Source organism: Taudactylus pleione, unplaced genomic scaffold, assembly GCF_031769625.1.
Source record: "Taudactylus pleione unplaced genomic scaffold, aTauple2 ptg000181l, whole genome shotgun sequence".
NCBI lineage: Eukaryota > Metazoa > Chordata > Amphibia > Anura > Myobatrachidae > Taudactylus > Taudactylus pleione.
Window position 1 is genome coordinate 2373047 of NW_028284583.1, and position 17718 is coordinate 2390764.

The window sequence follows — 17718 nt, forward strand, 5'->3', positions numbered from 1 at the left end:
ACTTGAAATAGGCTTCCCCCCGTGTAAGAGGGAAAGAGCCCAAAACAGTATCCAGTTCACGGCAGAGCCAACTGGGAAGTAACCACAGGGCGTCAACCACGCCAATTTGCGTTTCGTAGAAAAACGACATCCACCCAGGGTGGCTGTTGTGGTAATCCCTGTAAGGGGCATGACAGACTATTGTGACACCAGGGAGAATTCATATACTCGAAAAACCCCTGCAGGGAGCGATAGTCTGTGTCACAGGGGAAGAGTGCAAGAAACTGCGAGATACCCTGAGATGAAAAAGGGCAGTATGGTGAAGTAACCCCAATTGAGGTACAACAATGGGGCCCGCCCGGCGATCCGCAATTAAGAGGATCCAGAGAAAACAAACCACCTAAGGGGGTCGTGAAAGGGGCCGGCACCCGATGACGCCACATACCGAACCCTTTAAGAGTTAAATCCTCCGCACTAACACCTGCAGCACATGGCTTGCAGGATAGTAAAAATGGGTGCAGTATAACGCTCTATCTCCTGGTCAGACATATCTGACCAAGCCTTGCCATCAAGCAGCGCTATACTGGTCCTGACTGATACTTAAAATTAGCTGCAGGGACCCATTTTCAGCGTATGCAACACACAGTTCCACTCAAAATATGGCAACGTGCAGCACGCAACAGTATGTGACAAACCTCACAAATATTAACAAGTATATAAATCTGAGGTCTCAGAACCACCCCAAGCACAGCTGTATTAGGGCAGATAAGGAAAAGGGATAGATATACACTGACAGGTGAGAGAATTAAGTACAGACAGTCAGCACTAGCATAAGTCACATACAATGCAGATATACACATATATACATAAACATGTCATATAATATACTGCACTATTACACTGCATGCAACTTACCCAGATTCAGTGTCTGGGAAGGCTACAGCGCTGTGTACACTGACCTGATGGTGAGGTACGCAGGGGGACTGGACCAACTGCCATCTCCGGAGATTTCTGCTGCACCACAAAGAAATGGCCGCTGGAGACCTCAGAAGAAGCGTGGCCCGCGGAGGAAGCAGCTCAGCGACGCCAGACTATAGATACTGAAAGGCGCGCTGAGCTGAGGGGAGGAGCCGCTGTAACAGGGAAGGCTGCCTCCCCTGGCCGGCTATTAACCCCTGGGACGCCGGCTCCCTACACCGAACACTAAGTCCCTGGTGGTCTAGTGGACACACGGGGTATGGGGGGCCCGCCGCCACTGCCGGCGCCTCCGGTCTGTCCCCAGAGACCGGAGGCACAGGACTGCATTTCAAATGCGCGGATCACCGCAAGCGGTGACTCGCGCCTTACCTGCTCCCCGTGGATCCGGCAGCAGTCCTGGGCGCCCGCAGAGTCCGGCTAGTACAGACTCTGGGGTCCCGCTGAGATCCCCAGATCTGTACTGGCGTCTCAGCGACAGCGGGGTGACGAAGCGGCAGCTTAGACGTCCTATGGACAGTCTGACGCTGCCGCTCTGAAGAATCCAAAGTAAAAATAAAAAACTTCGTGCCTTTAGAAAAAATAAAGCTTAGGGGCTGCTAATCAGCTCCCGACTGCACTAAACGGTGACCCGACTCCGTCCGGGCACCAACTTAAACTGAGGTGCCTCTGGCTTGGGGGTGGGGTTATAGGGAGAGTGGACCCAAGTGCATCCTGGGAGCTAAAAGCTTTAACTGCGTGGTGCCCGGATTTGGTTCCCAACCTATACCCCAAGGTCAACCCTGTGGACCCCCTATGGACCCTATAAATCCCAAGCATTAGGATAATGTTAATAAAAGCAAGTCAGTGTTCTCCCAAGGCTATTTTCTGCGGGTGCATCGCCTGGCAGAAACAGCCGACCGCCCGGCACTTTCCCCCGCCGACCCCTGCTATGGAACGCTGGCCTCTGAAGTGACTGGAGGCTAAAGAAGCCTCTGATCGCTTCAGAGGCAAGCGTTCCCAGTGATGCAGTGCGCGGGTGATGTCATGATGTCACCCGCAACGTGAAGAGCCTGACCCGCGCGCCTGCTGGATCTAGTTAGATCCAATCAGAGCGAGGCAGCGGGAGTGGGAGTGCGAGCGGCTAGCAAGTTAAGCTAAGTTCTGGGCTGGGATCAGTCTGGGGGCACTGCCTAAGGGGCACTATTTAAGCCTGGGGGCACGGCATAAGGGGCCAGCCTGGGGGCACGGCATAAGGGACACTATTTAAGCCTGGGGGCACTGCATAAGGGACACTATTTAAGCCTAGGAACACTGAATAAGGGGCCAGTCTGGGGGCACTATTTAAGCCTGGGGGCAGTACATAAGGGACCAGTCTGGAGGCAGTACATAAGGGACCAGTCTGGGGGCACTACTTGAGCCTGGGGGGCACTGCATAAGGGCAAAGCAAAACTACGGGGGGCAATGCATAAAGGGGAAAATTACAGGGGGCAATGTATAAAGGAGAAAACCACAGGGGGCACTGTATACAGGGCACAAATACAGGGGGCACTGCATATGGGGATAACTACAGGGGGCACTGCATAATGGGCACTTTTGACTGAGAGCCAGTGGGGGAGCAGCCTGAGACCTGTCAGGCTGGAATGGTAAGGGAGATACCCTTTTTCCCGACGCGCGCATAATTGCGAAGGCCCCCACCCGGCTACTTCTTGATGCCACCCGGCTGGAAAAATTTCTGGGGAGAACACTGCAAGTTACACCTGTTTGGGCATATGATCATTTTGCTGCAGCAACCAAGTAGAAAAATAACTGCCATTATGAACATATTCCTTTAGAAAATGAAGAATTATTTTAAAGATGTATTTTCTATATGGTGCTTTAAAGCTCCATTGCATGTCCTATACAGTCAGATTATGTTGCTCAAAATGACAGCTTTACTTCAGAATCTCTAGTATATTTACATAAACAGAAGTTTAAACTGCTCATTGTACAGAGATCTAATGCTTGAGAGAAAGCCATTGATGAAAATTGCTGTGGGTGTGTGTTTTGGGACTTTACATGTGGCTGCGAAATATGAAAACAGTTGGATTGTGATTGCTCCTGATAAAAATGCTGGCAGCATAGGGGCTATGCAGAGCATTACTCCAGTTTACATGCTGTATCTTCAGTTATTTTGCTTTGTGCATGCTCAGAGAGTGAGTGCATGTAGACCTGTACTCTTCTGATAATTATGACTCATCATAACTGGAGATGAAATGGGGGAAGGAAGGGGCAGTCTAATGTAGGCCAAGTTCAATAAGGATGCAGGCCAGCAGTTATGCACATATATGTCTATTACGAGGCATATCTGTTAAAAGGATGGAGAAATATGTGCGCGTATGGCTCTTTATATGTGCAGAAATAGACAATTTTTGGGGGCATTTTCATGTAATTTACAACCATTTTGTAATGAATTCTCAGCCTCACGAACATCCCAAGGGGTCAGATCAATTACAGGTAACAGTTACTTCCGCGAGCATTTGAAGCTATATGCTGCACTTACAGTACTGCCGGATTTGCTGATATTTGCAGCCCCTTTGAGCCACGAGTTCAGGGTGAGATCAGGCTGTTATTTGCGGTGTGGTGTTTCCACCATGTTACAATGGCAACTTGCCAACCAACCCCTCCTGTATAACTGAATTGACCCCTAAGGGTACACAACTAATGCTATATCTGTCCAACCTGTCTGGTGGGAAGGAAAATCTTGTCCATCTTCCAGTGTTTGGGAGCAAATTGTTATTGTTGATTGCTTCCATACATTACCAGATTTTCCATCCGACCAGACAGATTGAACAGATCCTACATACACACCTAAAGATCTAAGAGCTGGCCTCAGTAATTCGGCAAAAGAGCAAAACGGGACAGGATTGCACTACTTGTGGATACAAAAATAATCTATAGAGTCAGCTCTGTATTCACAAAACAAAACTAAATCTCACTAAATTGTGTTTATGTCAATGTACTTTTTTTTTTATTGAATTACAAAAATAAAAAAAAGCCCACAAACCGAAAGTGCTAATCTGATCTTAATCAGAAAATTACATACCACTGATATTTTACTTTACTGAATAAATTATTTTTAACAATTTCCAATTTGTAAAGTTGTGACCTTTTACCTACATATTAACATATAACAATTATATGGGCAAAAGTTATACAAATATTTGAAAAGACCACTTACATGCCTTCAACTGTGTCAAGTCTAAAAAACAAAAACAAACAAAAAATACAAGGGCTTAGCATGCTTAAACTAAAGGAAAATTAAGCCAATCAAAATTAATCAATTAAAGATAAGTTTTATGAGAGCATCTAGGAATTCAAAGAGCATGTAAAGATGAGGAAGGTAAGCCTTAAAAGCAGTTAAAAGTTATAAGAAAACAGCCAAATAGTGTGTAAAGATTGATTAGTTTTAGAGTTGCAAAAGGAAACAATAAATTTACCTGGTGAATTAATATGTGCAACAGTGCTTTGGCCATACCTGAATCAGTACACATGCTTTTAGAAGATTTGATAATGCATTTAACATTCACAAGTTAATATTGATTACATCTGTGTTATTGGGGGGAGTTGAACTAGCCTAGCTAAACACGGGCTCATCTTGACATTAGTATATACTTATAGGTGCGATACAGATGTTTAGCACATTGACCAACGGGCCAGATTCCTTCTGGCATTTTAGGACCTATTTGTGAGGTCATAAAATACCAATAATAAACCCAAGATTTGCCAAAATGCCTAATAATCCAATATATTTTTCTCATTATAATTAGCAGCTACACATTACATGAATATCAAGCTTATTGTATGTGTGGCTAGCTTAAGGGTAGAAGTTCAAAAATGTCTAGGAAGGCGGAAATGTGGTGGTTTAGAATACTAGCTGTCTACCAGTGGTGTACAAGGATGTTTGGTGTGACTTCGGACACGTTACTTTATCTACATGGATCCCAGGCCTCAACAAGCTAAAATGTAAGCACACTAGGTAAGAAACTAAGCAGCCAAAAAGATTGTGCTATATAAAAGATCAAATAACCCACTGTAAAGGGCAATAATGTATACATAGTTAGGTTCACACCCATAATTAGTTGGATCAATTAATTTTTTAGCAGTGCTGTCAGCGGATGACTGAGCACACACTACATGACTATGCAGTCAGGATATATAACCTATCCAGAATAAAACTTAATAAATCCTGATTGTCTGCTAAAAATCAATCATTAGAGCCAATCAGACTACGAAACTTCCATTCACACCCTTTAGTATACTGGACATTAAAACATTGGCAACCCACCCTTTTGTCACCATACAAATCGACTAAAGGATTAAGGTTTGTAGTGAATTTACATTTATAAATTATATCTGCAAAACGATGGTGTATTTGCTTTATTTAAACAGTAAATCCTCCAAAAGCCTTATTCCAATTTTAGGAAAAGACTAATGCCATTCTGTCAGGGTTACAAACAACAATCTGTGAGCCATGGAGAACCAGGATTACGTCTATGAGGAAAGCAATTTTTCATGCCCTGAAACAGTTGCCGAGTCCATAATTTCTAGACAGTCTCCAATTAACTGCTATTGGAGGAATTTCCAATATTATTTTCAACATATACAATTATACAATTATTTCTATTTAGCACTGTAGAGTAAATGTATATCATAATGGATAGAATATGTTATATATATTTTCAATGCACGTTGTATGACATGCACAGAAAGCAGAATAATGTCCCTGAAAAACTGAACAAAACACTGGCAAAACGGTTTTTGCACTTTAATGATTCATGTTTAAAGCAATCTCACATCTGTTGGGTTTCATGATTTTGGACACAAAACCTGATGGATATTGCTTAAAAACTAGAACAACCCAATTCCTTTGGCACCGGTTACATAATTGTGTTGATATCATAGCGCACTGCAATCTATTTGTCATCTTATTTCACTAATTAGAGTGCTGCCCAATACAAGTAAACTGCAAAATCATTGTTAAAATATGCAGAAAAACAGAGGTTTCATATATTCAAATATGTATCAAACAAATATATCATTCACCGTCCTATACCCTAGGACTAGTTTATGTGAGCACTGGAATAAAATACAACAGCTGAGCAGCTGCAGGTGTGGCGACTGTGTGAATAGTTGTTGTAATCAAAAGTTTTTCACTTTAATCTGATTTAGAAGACACTCCTCTTAATATTTTAATTCATAATTTCCATTAACTTCACCTAAAATTATTTCTGGGCTTCCAAAATGAAAAAAATAAAAGATATCTCAAGCAGGCCACACATGTTAAGTTTTGGCCCTGGCAGAGTGATTGCATATGTGAATGGAAGACTTACCTAGATAACGCCTTTTCTTCCAAGTCCAGGCACCAAACAGTTAAAGCTTCTTCTCCCAGAATGCCCCGGGTCCTTCCCCATATATACCCCGCAGCTAGCCATAGTACTTCAGTTTAGTTAACAAGACTGAAGGCAGGAGAAGGAAGAACGATTCGTACAACAGAAACACTGTTACATAAGATGAGAGAATCTGTGACCGAAAGAATATAATCCAATGAAACCAGGTGCATCAGGGTGGGTGCCCTGTGGACCCTATGGACCTCAAAGAAAAGGAGTTATCCAGGTAAGTCTACCATAACTCTAAATTTTCTTCTTCTGGATCCATAGGGATCCACATGGATACCATGGGGATGTCCTAAAGCAGTTCCCCTAGGGTGCGAGACGCTCTTGAGCAGAAAGGAGAACTCGTCGCCCAAAGGAAGCTTCCAGAGAGGCAAAAGTATCAAAGGCATAAAATCTAAGAAAAGTGTGGACAGAAGACCACGTGGATGCCTTACACAACTGTTCAGCGGAGGCACCACGACTAAATGCCCACAATGGCCCTACAGACGAGTAGACTGTGCTGTCACCGTGCTTGGGACAATCAACTACAGCAACGCAAAGGAATGGTAGGACATAGAGCACCATATACCTTAACCAAGGGAGAGGTATACAGGGACCCAGACCGTCCTGAGACCACAGCTACAGGGCGCACTGAGCGTGGACTGTGAGTGTCTCATATGCACGTGGAGGGTAGGCGAAGTAACCGTGCTGCCGATCCCTGGCGTCAGACGACAAGGCCACGGGCTGGTGTAGTGAGAACGTGGACAATCCCGGGCCCAGACAGCAGTGGCTTCTGGCACGTCTGACACCAGAAGGACTGCCGCGTGTGATTCCTCATAAGCGAGGAATCGCCTTACCTTACATCTCCGAACATCCAGTGCAGTCCAGGTCGCAGCAATGCTGCTAGCCAAGCTCAGCTGCGACCGGCCGAAAATCACCAGCACAATTACTGATGGTTGCGGCCCAGAGGAGGTAGATGGAGTCGCATTATCTGTGTCTGAATACGGACGCTGAGTACTGCTGACTCAAACATTAGAAGATAAAACATAAAAATAAAAGCTTAGGACTGCCAGAGCAGTCCCGTTACAAAGGTGCGACTTGATCTTGCCGCACCAAACAACTGAAGTCCTATGGCTAGGGGCGGTGTATATATGGGGAAGGACTCGGGCAATCTGGGAGCAGAAGGTTTAACTGTTTAGTGCCTGGTCTTCCAACCATAATATCCCCATGGTATCCCTGTGGATCCCTATGGACCCCAAAGAAGAAGAAAAAAAAAGGAGAGAGAAAAATTCAAACTACTTAGTCACCGACTACTTTATGAATGATTGGTAATATATTATTGATTTATCATATAAAGTATGCTTTATATGTCAGATACAAGGTGATGCATCATTACAACCGCTAAAAATTAATATGTTGTTATCTCTGTGAAAGGCAAAGCAGAGGCTAATGGGTTCATTAAAACTAGAGGTTAAATACTGGATTAGTTTCTTACAATCAGCCACTAGGTGGCATCTTATGCACAAAATCAGAGCACCGCACCCCTCCTTCAACAAGATCCTGAACTTTAACTGGCCTCAAACAAAATCAAAAACAGATTCTGTACTACAGAGAAAGAAAACCATCGCCTGTGCTGCACATTCCTTTTCATTGCAGATCTACTAATACACATTCATCAGCACTAAACACTAAAATTCTGCTAAGTGGTTACCAGATCACCAGCCACTGCTGTAAATTCATTTAAACCACAATAACTACTGAGGACAGAGCCCCTGTAGCAACATATTTTTGCTCTTTGCTATAAACAAAATAATTGCACAGCAAAAACAAATACATAGCAGCATAACTTACAGTAATCATGCTGGCTAGAAATCCTACTAGGCTAAAAAAGCTACACTGATCTACAGCACAGAGAATGCAACATAGGTCTGCTTACAAATGGTGGTGTTTGATGCCACAATGGTAGATGGAATGACACATGACTGGGTCGATACCAAACAGGGTTGTGTGAATTGTATGAAACATGATGGCACAAAGTGAAAAAGGAATGGAATGGTAAGAAATGGGTAGATGTTAAATAGAACAGAAAGACATTGATAAGACTACCTCGTGGCAGACACTTACTTTGTTAGCTGTCCTTTGTTTTTGTTGTTATCCACGCCATTGTAAGTCACAGCTGCCAGTTTTCTGCTTCTGTAGTTCTCATAATGTACATTATTGGTGACGTCCTTCAGATCCTGCATGTGAGTTCTGAGACAATGAACAGACATGACGTGAACAGTCTTTAGCCTCAAGTGTCACTTTGTGGATAAAACTACTGTATGATTAGTACACATTTTAGAAGTTGTTTTGTGTTCTTTCGAGAAATGTACACATCACAATCTTAGAGGTTCTTTTGTCACTCATGGCGAACCTGGTCCTTAGTATTATACAATAATACTAAGACAAAATAGAAAGCACCTGATATCAATCATCTCTGCTGCAAATTCCAATAGAAGTGAGACCGTAGCAAATTATAAATGGTGGTATGTGCAGGGAGAGTGGTGAAGAGTGCTTAATTGAAAACAAAATCCTTATACATTTGTAATTGCGGGATTGTTTGCACAAACTGTGTTTTATGTCGCAAGTGTGCGGCACAAAAGAGTAAAATGTGCAGCAATACAATGCCCTGCATGTACTATGCCATCACATTTACCCAGCATGTACCAGCAATGGCCACATGTTTACCCAACTTATACCTGCTGCCCTGGTATTTGTCATTGCAAATCACACATATGGTGGCTGCATGTGCCACAATCACTGGATCCCTCTGGACTGAATGCACAGCTTACATTAAAAAGCATCTGTGGTGGTAATTAGAAAATGATTGATACAGGGAATTTATCAGGTAACCATTATGATTTTTTTTGTCATTTTATTTTATCTTCTGAAAGTGTTTATATACTAGTGCCTTTTTAATTCTCATTATCAATGAAAGTATGATCCAAATAAATGACAGCCAAATTACAAAGATATATAAGCATATGTACATGTATCATCAAATTATCACGGCAGTTTATGCTTAGAAACACCACAAAGTACCAAACAGTCCTCCATCGGCAGCTAAGCATGCCTGGTCTGTTTACCTGATCAACATGTTCCGCAGAATAGTGAAATCACAGTGTTCGCTGTTTTCAACTGTTAAAAGAAACAGAAAAAAATGAGAGCAGAAGATAAAGAATGTGGAAAAGCAGCATGTATGTCCAAATGGAAGTCTCATGCTTTACTCCTCTACTGTATATTAACAGTATTGCTTTCCAGTGCACAACCGTTAAACCATAACAAGAGCATTGCTTAAACATGTAGTCAGAGATTCCTAGAAAATATAGGCTTGTCATACCAGGAAGGAAAAGCAAAACCCTGAGCTGCAGTCTAGGGCACAAGTTATAACTATTGCTGTAATATATTTAGGTTGTACACTGTTTTGTTGTGCCTTGCTGTTCCAAATATGTTGTCAAACAGAGGGGACATAGACAGCGCTTGTGCACTATTATTATGGAAACTTGCTTATACTGCATATTGAGGAACCATACAAAATAACAATGCAGCCTACTAATCAGGAAGATAATCATCATATGGGTCAAACATTAGCCTTGCACCACCAGAGATGGATGCTTCACTGAAAGGCACACATTGTTCTAGTGTGGACAATTCAGGCTTGTATGATACCACATCAGAGGTGACAATACCAGTTACTATCCCCACACCAGAAAAGCAATGCTACACGTGTAACCCTAACAATGCCAATAAGGATTCTTAAAATACCACAGCCATGTCTGAAGTTCCAATGACAAATTTCACAATGGATTAATCCAATCATAGCTTCTGAAGCATAAGGATTTAAGGATTTTGTACAAAGTATGCAAACATATTACAAATTGCTAATAAACAATGTTCAACTTCATAATAAACTTTTTATATAGACAGATTTACATCGTAAATGGTAACAGTGAAATCACATCTACACAGGTATAGGCTTTGTAACACTTTAGAGAAGTTAGTGGTGCATCACACATGCTTTTTCATCTCTTCATATTGTACTAATGACAAATAAAACACTGCGCCTAATGACCTAGTATTTCTAAACGCATGTAGCGAGTGCTCGCCGCTGCTGGGTGTCTTCACTTTCAGGTACATGTTAGAAATGTACCTAACAATTCATGATAAGTAGGCATTTGTACTGCTAAAACAGACACTACTGTAGGTGTATTGGGTCTATTTTTATAAATAAATGAATCACAACAGGTGGATGTATCTTCTAAGCATCAGCTACAGATTTTTAGGATTATGCTGCTTTATCAGAACCATTGCTGAAGTTATTTGAGAGACTCATTCTGTGGATCAAACCATGGGAACTACATGAAACCGATTAGCAGAAAAATATAAATCTGATTATTTTTAGATCTAAAATTGTTTTGCATTGAAGAAAATTGCCATAGATATCTACAAGTAAATTACCAATAAAAAGACGTAATAAAAACTTAAAATAAAATTGTGAAATGGAAATACAATTTTAACACACAGTATACACAACACACCATCTATTAAACTCAATCAGTTTAAGCTGGGACATGACGACAAACAAGCTGCATTTTTCAGACTTCTGTTAAAATAATACAGCTTTCAAAGAAGATTATACTCTGAGGAAACAGAGAAGTGATAATCTCATGTGTACATCATCTATACAGATAGGGTTTCTTCCTGCTGCCAACAAGCTAGGCACAGGGGTAAGATATATATACGAAGATGACCTCTGAGGTGTGTGCTGATAACTTTTGACCTGCGCTGCGAGGAATCCTACTATTGTTTGTACTGTAGGCCATACTTACATTACATGATCCCCTTCTGCTGCTGTAAAAATATAATTTATACTTTTTATATAAGGTTGCACCAGCGGGAAGTTTAACATTGATGCGCTGTGTATTCAACTTAAATGGATCTCATGGAGAAAAACATGGTCTGTTCTCACATGCAGACAAAAATAGCGGTGTTCTGCATCTGGCTGGCTCTAAGGAGAAACACCACAGCATAGAGCATGTTCTTTATAGCAATCAATATGTCCATACTTTGAGAGCAGGGCTATGTACCAGGAGTATACTGCAAACTTCCCTTAAGTATATAACCGCTCACTCCTAGACACAATAGGCAGGGGTAACCTCCATCTACAATTAAGTTACCTCCCAGCATAATAGTCACAGACTATAAAATTACCATGAACGTGTTGCTTAATTCAGATGATAAATTACTATGACCTCAACAATCTTGGGTGTTGGTGTGGGGATGTGCGTACTTGCAAAAAACACTAGAATGCCTTACCAATGCGGAAAACTAAGTTAGGGTGAAGAGCGGAGTAGGTAGAGCAGAACACTGCAAGATCCCTAAAGCAGCTTCCACCTGCCCCAACAGTCCACTTGAGCAAGAATTTGCTAGTGCGTCTTGAAGTAATAAAAAAACAGAATATTACTTTATGAAAGGATGAAAGACACTTTTACTTCCAACGCAGCTGTTGGATTTCCTATGCCAAAATTCTGTTTCCTGCCAGCCAAACACATCAAAGAGCCAAAGCACTTCCTTACTTTAAACTGTCCAACTCTTCACTTTTTTCCATCTACTCTGAAAATTTTGGTAGACTAAATAAAAGTGAAAAAATAAAAATGTATATTATATATATTTATTTTATATATCAAACAAAATGCACACCTGCTGTATAATCTGAGTGCAGTGTTATCTCCATTTCACATACACAATTTATAATATATATATTACACACACATTAACACACATACAGGTTGAGTCTCCCATATCCAAATATTCTGAGACACAGAATTGTTTGAGCATGACTGAGATAGTGACAGCTTTGCTTTCTGATGGTTAAATGTACGCAAACTTTGTTTAAGACACAAACAGTTTTACAAATATTGTAAAAAATTACCTCCAGGCTCTGTTTATAAGTTGTATTTGAAACAAATTAATTCTGTGTTTAGACTCGGGTCACAATCCCAAGATTTCATTATGGTATGCAATTATTCCAAAATACAGAACAATCAGATATCCACATGGTCACAGCAGTTCAGCAGTTCGATGATCGAGAATCTGTGCAGGCGCCAGACCTGTTCTGCGCATGTGCAGAACGGGCACGTAAACTGGCAGCAGACTGCCAGTGATTGACAGTCTATTGCCGTTTGGGGGCGGCGATGGCCTTAGTTTGCTGAAACAGAGGCGTGTTGCAGTCGTTGAGGGGGAGGGAAGAGGCCCGAATCTCCGTCGGCTGGCTGAGATTTCCTGGCCTCTTCCTTGCAGCTGCAACGGCCGGCTGTGTGACCCCTGATTACTACTGTGACTCCAGAGCTTTGTATGTGTATTTAAGCCTTCTAAACTTTAATTAACTGCTCATAAGGCAGTGTAAAGTCTGTCACACAAGAATCAATATTCTCTACCACTGTTGCATGCAGCATTCACAGAACGGAATCCGTATGAAATACAGACGGAGGAGATGCCAGCTGTCAGTAAGTACACTGACAGCGGCATCCCAATGGTTCGAATCCCGGCAGGGGAACAGTGAGTACTGTTCCCCTGTTTTATTTCCCCCTAACCCTCCTTATTTGTACCCTCATACTAACCCTCCCTACCCTGCACCCTAACCTTCCCCACTTAGATTATCCGTAGTATTACATTTTTTCTTTTCTTCTTTACGATTGTACTTTTAGGGAAGACCTCGCTTTTTTCCCCCTCTACAAAGTGTTTTTCTTTCTGTATGTGGCCTGTGCTTGCCTGTGTGCCTTTTTATTTTCTTATAAACTGTCTGTGTTTTCATCCAGAGATGAGTAAGTATAGCAATAACAGAAGTGTTTGGAGACTGTAGGTGTGTTTACTGCCTGAACTCTCTAGAAGTGACATCACTGACACTGGTGGGAGGGGTCAGAGTTTATACCAACCATCATTACATGCTCCCCTGCTGTGACTATGGCCCTGTCCTGTTCCACCACCTCTCTCTTGCTCTGTCTGGCCCCACTGACTAAATCTAAGTTGCTTTACATAAGGAGAAAGGGCCAAACCATGGGTTGTGGGGGGCCCCGGGGCAACTAACTTGTGGATGTCCCTTCCAATAAATAATTATTAAAAATTCTAATTTGTAAATACTCCCAACACCACAAATATGTTTGACACGTTGTAGCGTCACCAGTTCACATTATTCCACAATTAAAAAGTTAACATATACCATTGTGTCCCCCACACTAATCGGTGCAGTATCATCCTATGGTATTGTCACATAACATTGCGACTAAGGGAAGTATTCAGTTAGCAGCGAAAACGGACATTTTTGCCAAAAAAAAGGGCAACATTTTCGCCAAAAATCAGGGGAAAATGGCAACAGGCAAAAAAAAAAAAAAAAAAAAACTGGAGAAAAGTTTTCTATCCCAGACCAGGATATATATATATATATATATATATATATATATATATATATATATATATATATATATATATATATATATAAAAAATCCCTATTTTTGGCTAAAAATGCAGGGATTTTTTCAGAACCCTTTGGATACCCCCCTAATGATCAATTACCGGGAAAAATAAAATTGTAAGTTGTGTACTTTGGCGAAAACCAACCGCACAAATTTTGGGCGAAAAAAAAAAATTCTTGAAAAAAGATGAAAGCAATTTTTTTTCCCAGGAATTTACTGTTCCACGTAAATTGTGGGTACGTTAAAATGGGTGCAAGTATATTTTCAACGCAATTTTAAAAAGCGTTAAAAAAACGCCTGCTGCGACCGCTTTCGATGTTTAACACACTTGACACATCCATACCGCCCCCGAAAAATCAGACCCAATATGTTAAAACCTTTTTCAACATTATTTTTTTTTTTGCACAAAATTTGCGCTGTCGTTTTTTGCCAAAGTACGCAACTTACAAATTTGTTTTCCGGTAATTTAACATTAGGGGGATGTCCAAAGGGTTCTGAAAGAAATTACCACATTTTTAGCCAAAAATATGGCTTTTGTATTTTTTTTCTCCTGGTATGAGATGGGAAAAACTTTTCTCCAGTGTTTTTTTTTTTTTTTTCGCCTGTTGCCGTTTTCGCCTGTTTTTTGGCGAAATACAGGGCGTTTTCGCCGATGGCGAAAAAAGTCAGTTTTCGTTGCTAATAGAATATGGCCCTAAGACACACATATTCAAGCAAAAAAGATGATCGGCGCAAGCCGAGAAGGGCTGTCTGGCGCGACTGTGGCAATAGTGTATGAGGACACATCTGTATAAATTCTTGTTAAAGGGGAGCTATTATGAGCTCAAAGACTACTAGCATCTTATATTTACACAATAGGGAACACAAATGAAACACGAAAATGGGATTTTTGTACTCACCGTCCAGTGTCCACCATGGAATCGGAGAAAAAGGACTATACAGTGAGTACAAAAATTAAGTTTTATACTTCTTCCTCTGGGTGACACTTGAGACATGCCAAAGCTGTACCTACGGGAGGGGGAGCAGTGTTGCTGTTCGCAAAACTCTGTCCAAAGGGTGCAACCCTGGACACGAATTAATCAATTGTATAAAACCTTGCAAAGGTCTGAATGGACAACCATTTTGCTGCCTTACAAAGCTGCTCAGCGGTTATCGCGCTGCCCACTGATCAAGTCACGTGAGCAGTAACATGCTTGGGGGCTGACCGACCATCCGCAACATAAGCAGCATGTATGACTTCTCTAATCCAGCGTGCTATAGTCTGTTTTGACGCTGGCCATCCTTTTCTGACAAAAAGCACAAAAAAAAACTTTCCATTTGATAGAGGTCATTAGTTTCATTAACATACGAGGGTTGTTCAAAAAGTAATGCCTAAATGCTCATAACTCTGAAATAATATACAAAATTTATTTGAAACTTTGTCAGTTTGTACATTAACATGTCTGCTAACTATATATGTAGTTTTGTTTAGGTAGTCCAAAAAATACCATGGAATCCAAGATGAAACAAAGAGTAGTCATTGAATTTCTGGAAAAAGAAGTCTGCAGTGCTATAGAAATCCACAGAAGACCGAAAAAAGTGTATGATGAGCGTAGAATTGACTATAGCAATGTCAGAAGGTGGATGAAGCGTTTTCAATCGGGAGAATTGTCAGTGTGCATCAAACCTTGTGGTGGCAGATCATCAACTGCAGTGACAGTAGAGAACCGACACAAAGTCGATGTCATGATTCAGAAAGACCATTGTGTGACCATCAGAGATATCAGTGATGAACTGGAATGCAGCCATGGCACTGTAGAAACACTAATCAATGATTTGGGATATCGTAAAGTGTGTGCTAAATGGGTTCCAAAGCAATTAACCAGGGATCATAAGGCCCAGAGGATGGAAGTGTGCAATGACCTTTTGACCAACTTTGAAGCCAACCCTGAGATGTTTTTGGAAAATGTCATTACAGGAGATGAGACCTGGGTATTCCTTTATGACCCAGAAACAAAGGCCCAGTCAAAGTAATGAAAACACCCAAGTTCACCTAGGCCAAAAAACTTTAAATCACAGCGATCCGTAAACAGAGTCATGGCCACATTCTTCTGGGATTGCCGAGGTGTTATTCTCATCGATTACTTGGAACAAAACCAATCAACCAACAGTGATCGATACATTACTACACTTAAGAAGCTGAAAGAAGCCATCCGCAAAAACAGGTCAACAATTCGACTGTAAAATGTCACCTTACACCACGACAATGTCAGACCTCACACTTCGATGGCAGCATCTGCGGCCATTGCCAAAATGGGGTGGGCAATAATGCCACATCCACCATACAGTCCTGATTTGGCCCCTTCTGACTCATCTGTTTGGCCCTCTCAAATACTGTCTCTGTGGTCAACATTTTGAAGACAAAGGATGTTAAAAACACCATATGTTCCTGGGTCAAACAGCAACCACTGGAATTTTTCCAAAGTGGATTCACAGCTTGGGTTGAGAGGTGGAGAAAATGTTTGAGGGCAGATGGTGAATATTTTGAGTAGAGTCATTCTGTTACTAAGACTTCAAAGTATTTTACTGCAAATTTTACAATCTGAATCTATAATAAAATTTGAGTTGTGAGCATTTAGGCATTACTTTTTGAACAACCCTTGTAGATTAGAAGGGCTCTCTCCACATTTAGAGGCCGGGAAACCTGAGAATCTGTAGAATAACCAGATCTGCAACAGGAACCACAATTTCTTGATTAATGTGGTATTTTGAAACATCTTTAGGCTGAAAAGATGGCATTGCTCAATCGTGATGGAATATTAAGAACAGAGTATGGCAAAGTAAGGCACTCCATTCAGAAACTCTTCTTGCTGAAGCAATAGCAAAGAGAAAAGCAGTTTTCCAGGATAAGAACTTAAGCTCTACTTCCAGAAATGGTTCAAATGGACAAAGGTCCCAGGGTGCTATAGGAGGAATATAGGGAGGCTGCACATAGAGCAAACCCTACAAAAAAAGTGTGAAGGTCAGGAAGTAATGCTAGCTTTCACTGAAATTGCCTAGAGTGCGCAGAACTTGAACCTTTATAGATCAGAGCCAAAGACCCCCTTCTAGGCCATTTTGTATAAATTGTAAGAGCCTAGCAAGATGAAAAAAGTGGATGTAGGAAAACATTTTGATTTGCACCAGGAAATATATGAGTTCCAAATTCTATGATAGTCCCTAGCTGAGGCTGGTGTTCTGACTAAGTATGATTTAAATGAAATCTGAAAAACCTTTTGCCTTCAACATGGAGGACTCAACAGGGATGAACGAAACCATGGTGCATTATGGGTCTGGTCTCAACGGAAGGCGCTAAAGAGCTAACTTGAGCATTCTCCCTCTTCAGAATGCTCAGCAATATTGGAAGATGAGGGAATAGATAAATTAGAAAGCAGTCTCAAGTAGCTACCAATGCGTCTATGAGACTAGTTGCCGGATCTCAAGTTCTGGAGCAACATGTCGGTAACGTGATTCTGCCTGGATGACACCATATCCATGTCTGGCAGGTCCCATTTATCTCAATGTGCTCCTGGTTCCCCCCCTGGTAATACCGACTGAATTCTCACTGGGAGGTCCTGGCGTAATGACTGAGCACCGAACAGAGCATTGTACACTTCCCTGAGCTCCAACACATTGCTTGAGAGATGAGACTCTTGAGGAGTCCAGAGACCCAGGAACGTATTGTTAAGGTCAACCGCCCCCAATCCGAGATTGGCATCCATTGTCACAGGACCAAGTCCCAGAGGGAAAAAGGTATCTCCTTTCGAGATTGAGTGTGCCTAGTCAGCTCAGCAGTGATAGTTGAGTTTCTGAAGGTAGTCTGATGAGTCTGGAATAGTGTA

At 41.5% G+C, this 17718-nt stretch overlaps 1 protein-coding gene across 3 annotated transcripts in view; it reads right to left on the reverse strand.

The window, feature by feature from the left end:
• SEPTIN7 (septin 7) overlaps positions 1-17718 on the reverse strand; it is a 138965-nt gene that overhangs the window by 21798 nt on the left and 99449 nt on the right. For 2 of the 3 annotated variants that reach the window (XM_088476035.1, XM_088476033.1), the window contains exons 9-11: positions 9473-9524; positions 8472-8597; positions 4154-4174 (exon numbers count right to left, since the gene is read on the reverse strand). In XM_088476035.1, coding sequence (XP_088332161.1) covers positions 4154-4174; positions 8472-8597; positions 9473-9524 — 199 coding nt within the window. The remainder of the gene's footprint in view (positions 1-4153; positions 4175-8471; positions 8598-9472; positions 9525-17718) is intronic. The other variant, XM_088476034.1, reaches the window with a different exon arrangement.